This window comes from Hemibagrus wyckioides, linkage group LG22 (assembly GCF_019097595.1).
Source record: "Hemibagrus wyckioides isolate EC202008001 linkage group LG22, SWU_Hwy_1.0, whole genome shotgun sequence".
Lineage (NCBI taxonomy): Eukaryota > Metazoa > Chordata > Actinopteri > Siluriformes > Bagridae > Hemibagrus > Hemibagrus wyckioides.
Genome location: NC_080731.1, coordinates 19,971,786 through 19,986,524, shown reverse-complemented (window position 1 = coordinate 19,986,524; position 14,739 = coordinate 19,971,786). Strand labels below are relative to the sequence as shown.

The window sequence follows — 14,739 nt, the reverse complement described above, 5'->3', positions numbered from 1 at the left end:
TACTTTTTCCTTTACCAGTGTGTCACCGGTTTATCAGAAACACACTGAATCCTGAATTCTGAATCCTGAACACCAAATTCTGCAAACCCCCCCATTAGGTTTTTTGGACACTCTCACAGCCACACACTTCCTACAGTATTTATATTCTGGAGTCACCAGGAATAAATTTCCCAGAATTCAGCACTGTCAGTCTGGTTGATGTGCTACAACAGAAAGATGAGGAAGATGATCAGAAGGACAGAGTGGAAACAGAAGCTTGATGATGATGATGAGTAGGAGGAGTCAGAGCAGAGCTGGAGAACACAGAGAGACAGAATCAGAGTGAACAGGACAGATTTAGTCAGTATGCCTACAGCAGTGCAGCTCTATCATCCAACAATACACACCCAGTACACTCCAATACACACCCAGAACACATCCAATACACACCCAATACACTCCAATACACACCCAATACACTCCAATACACATCCAGTACACTCCAATACACACCCAGTACACTCCAATACACACCCAGTACACTCCAATACACATCCAGTACACTCCAATACACACCCAGTACACTCCAATACACATCCAGTACACTCCAATACACACCCAATACACTCCAATACACATCCAGTACACTCCAATACACACCCAGTACACTCCAATACACACCCAGTACACTCCAATACACACCCAGTACACTCCAATACACACCCAATACACTCCAATACACATCCAGTACACTCCAATACACACCCAGTACACTCCAATACACACCAATACACAGCCAATACACTCCAATACACACCCAATACACACCCAATACACTCCAATACACACCCAGTACACTCCAATACACACCCAATACACTCCAATAAACATCCAGTACACTCCAATACACATCCAGTACACTCCAATACACATCCGGTACACTCCAATACACACCCAGTACACTCCAATACACACCCAGTACACTCCAATACACTCCAATACACACCCAGCAAACTCAAATACACACCCAGTACACTCCAATACACACCCAGTACACTCCAATACACACCCAGTACACTTCAATACACACCCAGTACACTCCAATACACTCCAATACACACCCAGTACACTCCAATACACTCCAATACACATCCAGTACACTCCAATACACACCCAGTACACTCCAATACACACCCAGTACACTCCAATACACACCTAGTACACTCCAATACACACCCAGTACACTTCAATACACACCCAGTACACTCCAATACACTCCAATACACACCCAGTACACTCCAATACACTCCAATACACTCCAATACACACCCAGTACACTCCAATACACACCAATACACTCCAATACACACCCAGTACACTCCAATACACACCCAGTACACTCCAATACACACCTAGTACACTCCAATACACTCCAATACACTCCAATACACACCCAGTACACTCCAATACACACCAATACACACCCAGTACACTCCAATACACACCCAGTACACTCCAATACACACCAATACACTCCAATACACACCCAGTACACTCCAATACACACCCAATACACTCCAATACACATCCAGTACACTCCAATACACACCCAGTACACTCCAATACACACCCAGTACACTCCAATACACACCCAGTACACTCCAATACACACCCAATACACTCCAATACACATCCAGTACACTCCAATACACACCCAGTACACTCCAATACACACCAATACACAGCCAATACACTCCAATACACACCCAATACACACCCAATACACTCCAATACACACCCAGTACACTCCAATACACACCCAATACACTCCAATACACACCCAGTACACTCCAATACACACCCAGTACACTCCAATACACATCCAATACACTCCAATACACACCCAATACACTCCAATACACACCAAGTACACTCCAATACACACCCAATACACTCCAATACACATCCAATACACTCCAATACACATCCAGTACACTCCAATACACACCCAGTACACTCCAATACACACCCAGTACACTCCAATACACACCCAATACACTCCAATACACACCCAATACACTCCAATACACATCCAGTACACTCCAATACACACCCAGTACACTCCAATACACACCCAGTACACTCCAATACACACCTAGTACACTCCAATACACACCCAGTACACTTCAATACACACCCAGTACACTCCAATACACTCCAATACACACCCAGTACACTCCAATACACTCCAATACACTCCAATACACACCCAGTACACTCCAATACACACCAATACACTCCAATACACACCCAGTACACTCCAATACACACCCAGTACACTCCAATACACACCTAGTACACTCCAATACACTCCAATACACACCCAGTACACTTCAATACACACCCAGTACACTCCAATACACTCCAATACACACCCAGTACACTCCAATACACACCCAGTACACTCCAGTACACTCCAATACACACCCAGTACACTCCAATACACACCCAGTACACTCCAATACACACCCAGTACACTCCAATACACACCCAGTACACTCCAATACACTCCAATACACACCCAGTACACTCCAATACTCTCCCAGTACACTCCAATACACACCCAGTACACTCCAATACACACCCAGTACACTCCAATACACTCCAATACACACCCAGTACACTCCAATACACACCAATACACTCCAATACACACCCAGTACACTCCAATACACACCAATACACTCCAATACACTCCAATACACACCCAGTACACTCCAATACACACTCAGTACACTCCAATACACACCCAGAACACTCCAATACACACCCAGTACACTCCAATACACACCCAGTACACTCCAATACACACCCAGTACACTCCAATACACACCCAGTACACTCCAATACACTCCAATACACTCCAATACACACCCAGTACACTCCAATACATTCCAATACACACCCAGTACACTCCAATACACACCCAGTACACTCCAATACACACCCAGTACACTCCAATACACTCCAATACACACCCAGTACACTCCAATACACACCCAGTACACTCCAATACACTCCAATACACACCCAGTACACTCCAATACACACCCAGTACACTCCAATACACTCCAATACACACCCAGTACACTCCAGTACACATCCAGTGCACTCCAATACACTCCAATACACACCAAGTACACTCCAACACACACCCAGTACACTCCAATACACACCCAGTACACTCCAATACACATCCGGTACACTCCAATACACACCCGGTACACTCCAATACACATCCAGTACACACCCAGTACACTCCAGTACACATCCAGTGCACTCCAATACACTCCAATACACACCAAGTACACTCCAATACACACCCAGTACACTCCAATACACATCCAGTACACTCCAATACACATCCAGTACACTCCAATACACATCCAGTACACTCCAATACACACCCAGTACACTCCAATACACACCCAGTACATTCCAATACACACCCAGTACACTCCAATACACACCCAGTACACTCCAATACACATCCAGTACACTCCAATACACATCCAGTACACTCCAATACACACCCAGTACACTCCAATACACACCCAGTACACTCCAATACACATCCAGTACATTCCAATACACACCCAGTACACTCCAATACACACCCAGTACACTCCAATACACTCCAATACACACCCAGTACACTCCAATACACATCCAATACACATCCAGTACACTCCAATACACATCCAGTACACTCCAATACACATCCAGTACACTCCAATACACACCCAGTACACTCCAATACACATCCAGTACACTCCAATACACACCCAGTACACTCCAATACACATCCAGTACACTCCAATACACACCCAGTACACTCCAATACACATCCAGTACACTCCAATACACACCCAATACACTCCAATACACACCCAGTACACTCCAATACACACCCAGTACACTCCAATACACATCCAGTACACTCCAATACACACCCAATACACTCCAATACACACCCAGTACACTCCAATACACACCCAGTACACTCCAATACACACCCAGACCTCATGCATGTTCATGCAGTTATCTAAACCAAACTGACCGGTTTGAGCTTCTCAAAATGGTGTCCTGCCCACTGAATGTGTTTTCAGCTGCAGAAACATCTGTTGATGTCCCACATGTTTGTACTGTGTACAGTGTGTTTTATTTTACTTTCATTTGCCACTCGGAGCGGTTTAGTGGCTGCAGTCAGACTGTGAGTCTATTGCGATGATTTCTGATCATGTGACTGAATACACTGTAAATAATGGATGTGTCTTAAAGACATTTCTAAACACGTGAATCTGTAAGAGCACACTAAACTTCATCTGTAATATCTGTGAATGTAAAATAGATGTATAATTCTAAACAATTCAGTCTGATATCTCAGTTTCAGTATTTCTCCTGTGTACAGTGACGTGTGACTGGATTCTGGGTTTGTGTTGAACAGTTTAAATCAGTTACATACAAAACTTTATCCATGAAAGATCTACACAAAACAAAGATGAACACAATCTCAGTAAAATCCTGCAGAGGTTTAGTCTTAATAATAAAGTTTTGAGACTAAAATCTCAGATTCAGCATGTAAATAATTCAGTGTTATTCAAATCCAGTGTTAAAGCGCCACCTAGTGTCAGTGTTGGAGTGTAATGAAGTGATACAGTGGAATTAACACCATCAGCTGAATCAGGAGACGTTTTCAACACCAGGTCAAAATAAGTGATTTAGATAAATATACTGGAGAAATCTCACAGTTTTCAGAAAAGAGAGTTTATTTCTGATGTTGAAGAAGTTCATTCAGGTCTCCTGTAGATCCTCTCTGTGTTTCCTTCTTTCATGGCTGTGTATCTGGCCAGTGTGAACAGGTAATCACTCAACCTGCGTCAACAAGCAGCACATCAGAGCAGGTAAAGAAGTGACACTTAAAGCTTCAGCATCTCTGTTTGTTTTAAATCTGTGTTAAAGGAAGATTCTGAACAAACTCTTGTGTTTCACCTGTTGAGATATTTACTGACGTCAGGATCGGCCTCGCCTGAACGCACTATAGGAGCCACGCTGCAGAGAGAGACAGGAAGTGACACGTGTGAACCAACGATCAGCTCATAATGAGATAAAACATTAGTGCAGATCTACTGTGTGTGTGTGTGTGTGAGACTGACCAGCGCTCGGCCCGGCGACACACAGCTCTGGCCACATGCAGGGCAGCACTGCTTTTCCCCCCAGACTGTAGAACATAATCCACAGTGAGAGGATGAGAGAAGAACCCAGAGTCACACAGGTGAGAATACAGTCCAGCTTTAAAGAGTTTCTTTATCCAAAGTACAAGAACATTTACTATCAGATGAAGTGTGTAAGAGGAGGAAGCTTACAGACAGGATGAAGTGTGTGAGAGGAGGAAGCTTACAGGGAGGATGAAGTGTGTGAGAGGAGGAAGCTTACAGGGAGGATGAAGTGTGTGAGAGGAGGAAGCTTACAGACAGGATGAAGTGTGTGAGAGGAGGAAGCTTACAGACAGGATGAGGTGTGTGAGAGGAGGAAGCTTACAGGGAGGATGAAGTGTGTAAGAGGAGGAAGCTTACAGACAGGATGAAGTGTGTGAGAGGAGGAAGCTTACAGACAGGATGAAGTGTGTGAGAGGAGGAAGCTTACAGACAGGATGAAGTGTGTGAGAGGAGGAAGCTTACAGACAGGATGAAGTGTGTGAGAGGAGGAAGCTTACAGGGAGGATGAAGTGTGTGAGAGGAGGAAGCTTACAGACAGGATGAAGTGTGTGAGAGGAGGAAGCTTACAGACAGGATGAGGTGTGTGAGAGGAGGAAGCTTACAGACAGGATGAAGTGTGTGAGAGGAGGAAGCTTACAGACAGGATGAAGTGTGTGAGAGGAGGAAGCTTACAGACAGGATGAAGTGTGTGAGAGGAGGAAGCTTACAGACAGGATGAGGTGTGTGAGAGGAGGAAGCTTACAGACAGGATGAAGTGTGTGAGAGGAGGAAGCTTACAGGGAGGATGAAGTGTGTGAGAGGAGGAAGCTTACAGACAGGATGAAGTGTGTGAGAGGAGGAAGCTTACAGGGAGGATGAAGTGTGTGAGAGGAGGAAGCTTACAGACAGGATGAAGTGTGTGAGAGGAGGAAGCTTACAGGGAGGATGAAGTGTGTAAGAGGAGGAAGCTTACAGACAGGATGAAGTGTGTGAGAGGAGGAAGCTTACAGGGAGGATGAAGTGTGTGAGAGGAGGAAGCTTACAGACAGGATGAAGTGTGTGAGAGGAGGAAGCTTACAGGGAGGATGAAGTGTGTAAGAGGAGGAAGCTTACAGACAGGATGAAGTGTGTGAGAGAAGGAAGCTTACAGACAGGATGAAGTGTGTGAGAGGAGGAAGCTTACAGGGAGGATGAAGTGTGTGAGAGGAGGAAGCTTACAGGGAGGATGAAGTGTGTGAGAGGAGGAAGCTTACAGGGAGGATGAAGTGTGTGAGAGGAGGAAGCTTACAGGGAGGATGAGGTGTGTAAGAGGAGGAAGCTTACAGGGAGGATGAAGTGTGTGAGAGGAGGAAGCTTACAGACAGGATGAAGTGTGTGAGAGGAGGAAGCTTACAGGGAGGATGAAGTGTGTGAGAGGAGGAAGCTTACAGACAGGATGAAGTGTGTGAGAGGAGGAAGCTTACAGACAGGATGAAGTGTGTGAGAGGAGGAAGCTTACAGACAGGATGAAGTGTGTGAGAGGAGGAAGCTTACAGACAGGATGAAGTGTGTGAGAGGAGGAAGCTTACAGACAGGATGAAGTGTGTGAGAGGAGGAAGCTTACAGACAGGATGAAGTGTGTGAGAGGAGGAAGCTTATAGACAGGATGAAGTGTGTGAGAGGAGGAAGCTTACAGGGAGGATGAAGTGTGTGAGAGGAGGAAGCTTACAGACAGGATGAAGTGTGTGAGAGGAGGAAGCTTACAGACAGGATGAAGTGTGTGAGAGGAGAAAGCTTACAGACAGGATGAAGTGTGTGAGAGGAGGAAGCTTACAGGGAGGATGAAGTGTGTGAGAGGAGGAAGCTTACAGACAGGATGAAGTGTGTGAGAGGAGGAAGCTTACAGACAGGATGAAGTGTGTGAGAGGAGGAAGCTTACAGGGAGGATGAAGTGTGTGAGAGGAGGAAGCTTACAGGGAGGATGAAGTGTGTGAGAGGAGGAAGCTCATCTGTGTAGGAATCAATCCATCTCTCCAGCTCTGCTACAGTCTCACTGCTGAACTGCGTCTTCTCTGGTGTAGAAGGAAAAACACTGAAAATAACACACTGTACATACTGTCACTACTCCACCTGCTCATTTCTCTTCCTCTCTCTGTCTCTCACACACACACTCTGCATAATGAACACACACTTATGTGGCTCTCTCGGGCTGATGAGCGAGGAGTGGCCATGTTAGAGCCCACGTCCTGCAGCACACACTGGATCTGGAGAAGGAAAAGACAAAGCTGCAGTCAGAGACACTCAGTGTTCTTTATGGTGGTCCTACACATCCAACACACTGAATTATATATGTGTGTGTGATATACTGTGATACTTAACACACACACACCTTACTGTTGTGAAAATATAACATGCTAGATTAATATAACGCTCATCACACACACACACACACACACACCTTGTCTAGCTGATGGGTGAAGGCGTGTCCTTTCTCGAGGCAGAACTCTCTAGCCAGCCTAAGCAGGAAGAATGTGTATGATGAAGACTTTGATACACTGATGAGATACAGAAAACCCTGTGTGTGTGTGTGTGTGTGTGTGTATCTCACCCGATGGCAGACGAGAGCTCGTCCGTCGTACCCAAAGCTTCAAAAACACGATCCTCTTTGGGCCGCCTCTCTCCTGTGAAAGTGCTGGAAAATCCTAGGAGAATTCAGTGGACAGAAAACAGTCCCATGTTGAGGCTCAGTGTGAAATAATGCAGGTGGAAATGCTGAGGCTCAGTGTGTTTATGTCCGTGTACAAAGAGAGAGAAAAGAAGAGATGAGAATTGTGAAACCTTTGTCTCCTGTTTTGGTGTAAATCTTGGGAATGGGCCGATCTCGCTCCGACTTTGTGCCAAAGCTCAGAAGGTGAGAAAGTTCAGAGGTTACACACGATTCCAGTCAGAGTTCAGGAGTTACACTTCTCTGTTTATGAAGGTTATGAGGTCAAATCCCAGAAGTGAGACAGAGACACTGCAGTGAAAACTGCTTCAGAAGAACTTTTCCCCAGACTTCTACCAACTAATCCCAAAGGAAACTGGATCTAATGACATAAAATCATTTATTAAAATATTAAATATGGAGGTGCTGGAAGTTAGGAAGTGATTTCTGGAAACAACAACCTTTCTGAAATGTCCAGAATGTCTGCAGGTTTATTTAATAACTCTAGTTTGGAGCTCTGAGTGTTATTTGTTGTGTTTTTTACTTGTTTTAACATGGTTTTGCTGCGTGTGTTCATCCAAAGACAGAAAATCATTAGTGATATCAGTTCAGTTCATTTCATTCTATCATTTGTTGTCGATATGATCGTTTACCGCGGGTTGAACTTGTTACCATGGTAACTAAATGTGATGAATGATGTGTAGTTGTTTACCTTCTGAGGTTTCCACACAGAAGCTGCTGTGACTTTCTCCACGTTATTAACTGCAGCACACAGTGACGATGTGCAGCTCGACTCAAAGACAAGGACAATGCCATTACACAACTCTACACTGTTTAATGCAGTCTGATTAAATCCACAACATTTACTAACCTTAATCATCAAATCTGATGGAAATGTTTCTCGCCATACTGTAAACTGAGCTTTATTAAAGAGAATTAACTACACTACACTAGCTGCTGTTCTACTAGACAATATTACAGTTCGCAATTCAGGAAATACGGAATGTTTACCCTGAACACATTTGGCCTTCCTGCTACCCGTAGCTGATTCTGTTGGTTTCGTTACAATCTACATTTTAGTGTTCTAACTAGGACGCCTAGATAGTGTGCAGTGTCCTGGTCGCCATTTGGAGCGTGTTTCTAGCCGTATGATAGCTTGGCGCCCTCTTGTGGACGCTGATTGTAACTGCATAAGAAAAACCCGGATGCGGCTCAGTGTCGTCTGTTGCTCAGATTTTAACTTCAGACTCCTGATTAATATTCTGAAATAAACAGAACGGATTTTTCTCTACTAACTTCTTTAATAAACATATATATTATAATAATATTTATTGCTGTAATTGTGGAACAGTTTAGAGGTGAACTGAACAAAAGAGGGAAATTAACATTTGTTATTATTTATGTATGTATGTATTTATTTGTAATTTTGAAATTAGATTTAATCAAAAGGCCATATTGTGTAATTAGATACTCATTTTATTTTACCCATGCTCAGGGATAGAGGAGGAAATCATCAGACACAAACATTTATATAAATGCTAACTGAACAACAAATTATTTAGAAAAAGTTTACATTTGGTACTTACACTGTCATAAATATGTAAAAATACTGTAAAAAAAACTGTTGCTACAGAAGCATTTGGTTTCTTAACAGCGATAAAATGTATTTAATAAAGAATTTATACAGTACATTTTACTTGCAAACTATTAAATATAATTATTTTGTATACATTTTACAAGATATAAACTTCATCTTCTATGTTAAAAATGTTTCTGTGTGCTTTATTTCCTCCCAACAGAGTTTTAGACTGATGTTATCGTCAGTCTGTGGCCCAATGAACCAGGGTCCATTTATTCAACACTTTTGTACGTCGCAGTGGATAAATGTGTTTTACTTTTTATTATTCAGGAAGTCAGAGAGACTCAGTCAGGAATTAATACCTAAATTAATCACTTTTTATTTGTGTGATTTTAATCTCATGTGGTTTTATATGTATAAATGTATTTTCGGGATTAATTCTGGACCTGGGCGGTGGTCTATAGACTGAACTTGTACGGCGAGTGTGTGATTTTCTTTGCCCACCCGTATTCGGAGTGTAGGATTAGTGAGTTTTGTCAGAATGCGGGTGGGTTTTTAATGCTGGCTGTGTTCCAGACATGGCGGCTGTTCAGGAGTGTTTCATTTCAGCTCCGGGGAAATCCATCCTGCACGGAGAGCATGCTGTAGTACACGGGAAGGTAAAGTGTCCCATTCTACACACTTCATTCACTCTTTCTCCTCTGATTCGCTCTTCCACTGGAAATAACGCTGCAGTTGAGATACTCCGCCTGTAGAGGGCCTTTAAAATGCCTTTGGAAACTGAATTTCAGGCCAGAAGTGTTGCAGAAGTGTATTTACTGATCCATCAGGCTTCATGTGGCATAAATATCAGCTCTAGACTGGACACACACATGGGTATCAGAGGCACAGTCCAGTGATGTGAGCTGTGAAGGAGGTGAAGTGAGTCTCCTCAGAGCTCATTGATCAGAATCCACCACTTTTCTATCTGCTGTATCTGGATGTGTCGTGTGGAGCTCAGGTTAAAGGCTGCTTTCAGCACCTGAACTCTTCATCATCTCCAACAGGTGGCGCTGGCTGTGAGCTTGAACCTGCGCACGTATCTGCGGCTGCGGGTCACGTCTTCATCCGAAGTGTCCGTCAGTCTCCCGAACATCGACACCTTCCTGTGCTGGAACATCAGCGTGCTGAAACCACTGCTGTCTCACTGTACAGGTAGAGCTGATCACTTCACCCTCACGTATCTGTACAGAGACACAGCCCTGGTGTACACATCCTCCCTGTGTGTATGTGTGTGTGTGTAGGTGAGTGTAGGAGCTCCACAGAGCTGGACACTGAGCTGATGAGGAAGCTGAGGGAATTTACAGGCGTCTCTGATGGATCCACAGACACCAGGAGCATGGCGGTGCTGGCCTTCCTCTACACCTACCTGCGTGTCTTCTCCCAGTCAGAGTAAGAGCGAGTCCACCTCACACATTACACTGACCTCGTGCTTTTATTACTACTAGATTACTTTAGGAGTGATGTGATAAAATCTGTAACGTAATCCTGCTGGTAGAGAAGCCTGTGCTTGTGTAGAAGCCCTTCACTGGGCAGAAGAAGCTCCTGCTGCTCACTCATGCTCCTCTTTGTGTTCTGTAAAAGTTTTTTATTGAAATGGTTTTAAAAATGATTTTCCTAATGTGTGTGTGTGTGTGTGTGTGTGTGTGTAACTCCAGAATCCTGCCCGGTCTGAAGGTGTGTGTGTGGTCTGAGCTGCCTACAGGAGCAGGTTTGGGCTCCAGCGCTGCGTACAGTGTGTGTGTCTCTGCTGCTCTGCTCACCGCCAGAGGAACCATCAGCTCTCCTCTTACACAGAGCCAGGAGACGGCCAGGTCTCTCTCTTTCTCTCTCTCTCTCTCTGTCTCTCTCTCTCTGTCTCTCTCTCTCTGTCTCTCAGTCTCTCACTCTGTCTCTCTCTCTCTGTCTCTGAGTCTCTCACTCTGTCTCTCTCACTCTGTCTCTCTCTCTCTGTCTCTCTCTCTCTGTCTCTCTCTCTCAGTCTCTCACTCTCACTCTCTCTCTCTGTGTAGTGTGTTGTGTTGTGTGTGTATCAGGTGTAGTGTGTTGTGTTGTGTGTGTATCAGGTGTAGTGTGTTGTGTTGTGTGTGTGGTCAGTTCAGTAGCAGAGGGGGTTGTTGATCAGTTTCAGCTGCTTTGGGGTTAATGAAATGAACAACAGGTGCAATAGATGGACAACAATGAGACGATCCCCGAGACAGGAATGGTTTTACAGGTGGAGGTCACCGACCGTTTTTCACTAGTTTTGCATTTGGCTAGGGTCAGTGTCACTACTGGTAGCATGAGGAGATACCTGGACCCTACAGAGGTTGTACAGGCACTCCAACTCCTCCAGGATGCACAATAATACATGATATTGCCAGAAGGTTGGCTGTGTCTCCAAGTACAGTCTCAAGAGCATGGAGGAGATTCCAGGAGATGGGCAGTTACTCTAGGAGAGCTGGACAGGCCAGTAGAAGGTCCTTAACTCATCAGCAGGACCGGTATCTGCTTCTTTGTGCAAGGAGGAACAGGGTGATCATTGCCTAAAAATGACCTCCAGCAGGCCACTGGTATGAATGTCTCTGACCACACAATCAGAAACAGACTTCATGAGGGTGGCCTGAGGGCCCCAATGTCCTCTAGTGGACCCTGTGCTCACTGTCCGGCACCGTGGACCTCGATTGGCATTTACCACTGAACACCAGAATCGTCAGGTCCACCACTGGCACCCTGTGCTTTTCACAGATGAGAGCAGGTTCACCCTGAGCACACGTGACAGACATGAAAGGGTCTGGAGAAGCCGTGGAGAACGTTCTGCTGCCTGTAACATCGTTCAGTATGACCGGTTTGGTGATGGTCAGTGATGGTCAGGGGAGACATATCCATGGAGGGACACACAGACCTCTACAGGCTAGACAATGGCACCCTGACTACCATTAGGTATCGGGATGAAATCCTTGGACCCGTTGTCTGACCCTACACTGATGCACTGGGTTCTGGGTTCCTCCTGGTGCAGGACAATGCCTGACCTCATGTGGTGAGAGTATGCAGGGAGTTCCTGGAGGATGAAGGAATTGATACCATTGAATGGTCTCCACGCTCTCCTGACCTAAATCCAACAGAACACCTCTGGGACATTATGTTTCAGCCACCAGTTTGCACCTCAGACTGTCCAGGAGCTCAGTGCCCTGGTCCAGATGTGGGAGGAAATACCCCAGGACACCATCCTTTCATTCCTAACACATTACCCAGTCCTGATCAGTCGAGATATCCAGCAGGAGATTTTTCACCATTGAGATCTGATGCGTTTTCAAAGTGTTCCTTTAATTTTTTTGAGCAGTCTACAATCAGTGTGGAACATTTACACTCCGAACTGACAAACTGACCACCAAATCTTAATCACCACTGTGTAATGTTCACAGACGAGTGTGTGTGTGTAATGTTCAGAGATGTGTGTGTAATTTTCAGAGATGAGTGTGTGTGTGTGTGTGTGTAATGTTCAGAGATGAGTGTGTGTGTGTGTGTGTGTGTAATGTTCAGAGTTGTGTATGATCATGTGTGTGTGTGTAATGTTCAGAGTTGTGTATTTGAAGAGAAAGTTAGATTTTTTTCTGTTAAAGTGAAAGGTTGATTTTCTGAAGCTTCACACTGTGTGTCTGCAGGAGGCTTTCTGCGCTACCAGGCTGGGAAAATTACTCCACTGAGCAAGTAAACACACTCTTCACCCCTACACACACACACACACTGTAATTAAACTGTGGAATAAAACTTTTCTGCTTCATCACTGTGAGAAAATACACTCAGTGTGTGTGTGTGTGTGTGTGTGTGTGTGTGTTGCAGTGTACCCACACTGAGGATCCTCCTCACCAACACTAAAGTACCGCGCAGCACCAAACTCCTGGTTTCTGGAGTGAAGGACAGAATTAATCAGGTGAGTCATTTCCCTCCTTAAAGGTTCTTCACTTGTTCTTCTGGAGGAACCTTTAACACTCTGTGTAGAACCTTACACCAGAGGAGAAGCAAGAACCTCTCATTATCCAGAAAGACCTCTTTCCTAAAAGTCTCCCAAGTACCAAGAAGTTAGAAGAAAATTAGTTACTCGGTTAATACACACACTGTTAGAAAAACAGTCTATTAATGGTGTGTGTGTGTGTGTCGTTCAGTACCCATCTGTCCTGCTCCCTGTGCTGGAGTCGGTGGATGCCGTGTCTCAGATCTGTGAGCGGACACTAGCTGAGATGGCTAGAGAGGGAGCTTCAGCCAAACACTACAGCACACTGGAGGTACACACAAGTAGCACACACTGAGAGTTAGGACACAACAAGCACTAGGACTGTTCTCACAAGCGCCTGTGTGTGTTTACTGTCTATTTTATGCTCATACAAATCCTCCGGATTTCCTCTTTTCCTCCTCAGGATTTAATAGACATCAATCAGCATCACCTGAACGTGATGGGCGTCGGTCACATTTCTCTGATCTCACTGTGCCAGGTCACACTGGCCCACGGCCTCCACAGCAAACTGACCGGAGCAGGAGGAGGAGGCTGCGCCATCACACTCCTCACACCAGGTCTAGGAACACACACGTGCGCACACACACACACACACACACACACACACAGAGGTACAAACACATGACATCATAAACCAGACTTTAATATCAGTCAATAGAACTGGAGTTATAAGGTAATGTAGGTATCACCTCAGTGTGGTTAGGGTGGTTGAACATCACGGCATCTCAGATTCTCAGTAAGCAGAAACACCTCTGAATATTTTTTCTTAGATTTTTAGGACTTTTTCATGAGTAGACCCCCTCCATGAGCAGTGTGTTGAATATCTGTTGATCATATTGACTTATACACTCCTTATTAATATTAACTGGATTTTCCACACTGTTCCTCCAGAGACAGGCGAGTGTGTGGTGCGAGACGTGATGGAGGAGCTGAAGCAGGTTGGATTTGACTGCTGGGAGACGAGTATCGGAGCGCCGGGTGTCCTGATGCACTCGCCCACCTCACTGAAACACAACATCCTCCACATCCTCACTAAATACTGATCTACTGAACACACACACACACACAGTAGATGAACATTATAGCTATACCAACAGTATTTTTATATATATATATATATATATATATATATATATATATATATATATATATATATATATATATATATATATATATATATATATATATATATATATATATATGTTAC

General features: G+C 44.5%; 2 protein-coding genes across 2 annotated transcripts; one reads left to right on the top strand and one right to left on the bottom strand.

The window, feature by feature from the left end:
- Nucleotides 1–4,552: 4,552 nt before the first annotated feature.
- Nucleotides 4,553–8,957, bottom strand: LOC131343460 (corrinoid adenosyltransferase MMAB-like). The gene is made up of 9 exons (XM_058375171.1): nucleotides 8,633–8,957; nucleotides 8,055–8,119; nucleotides 7,825–7,918; nucleotides 7,675–7,732; nucleotides 7,408–7,480; nucleotides 7,191–7,288; nucleotides 5,196–5,260; nucleotides 5,032–5,091; nucleotides 4,553–4,914 (listed from the first exon to the last, which is right to left on the bottom strand). Exons 1-9 carry the CDS (start codon nucleotides 8,734–8,736, stop codon nucleotides 4,830–4,832), a joined length of 702 nt encoding a protein of 233 aa, XP_058231154.1. The 5' UTR covers nucleotides 8,737–8,957; the 3' UTR covers nucleotides 4,553–4,829.
- An 889-nt stretch (nucleotides 8,958–9,846) lies between these two features.
- On the top strand, nucleotides 9,847–14,594 carry LOC131343779 (mevalonate kinase-like). The gene is made up of 10 exons (XM_058375710.1): nucleotides 9,847–10,158; nucleotides 10,546–10,693; nucleotides 10,783–10,930; nucleotides 11,197–11,352; nucleotides 12,643–12,719; nucleotides 13,162–13,228; nucleotides 13,361–13,451; nucleotides 13,684–13,803; nucleotides 13,936–14,089; nucleotides 14,424–14,594. The coding sequence occupies exons 1-10, from the start codon at nucleotides 10,078–10,080 to the stop codon at nucleotides 14,573–14,575; spliced, it is 1,194 nt and encodes a 397-aa protein (XP_058231693.1). The 5' UTR covers nucleotides 9,847–10,077; the 3' UTR covers nucleotides 14,576–14,594.
- Nucleotides 14,595–14,739: the final 145 nt, after the last annotated feature.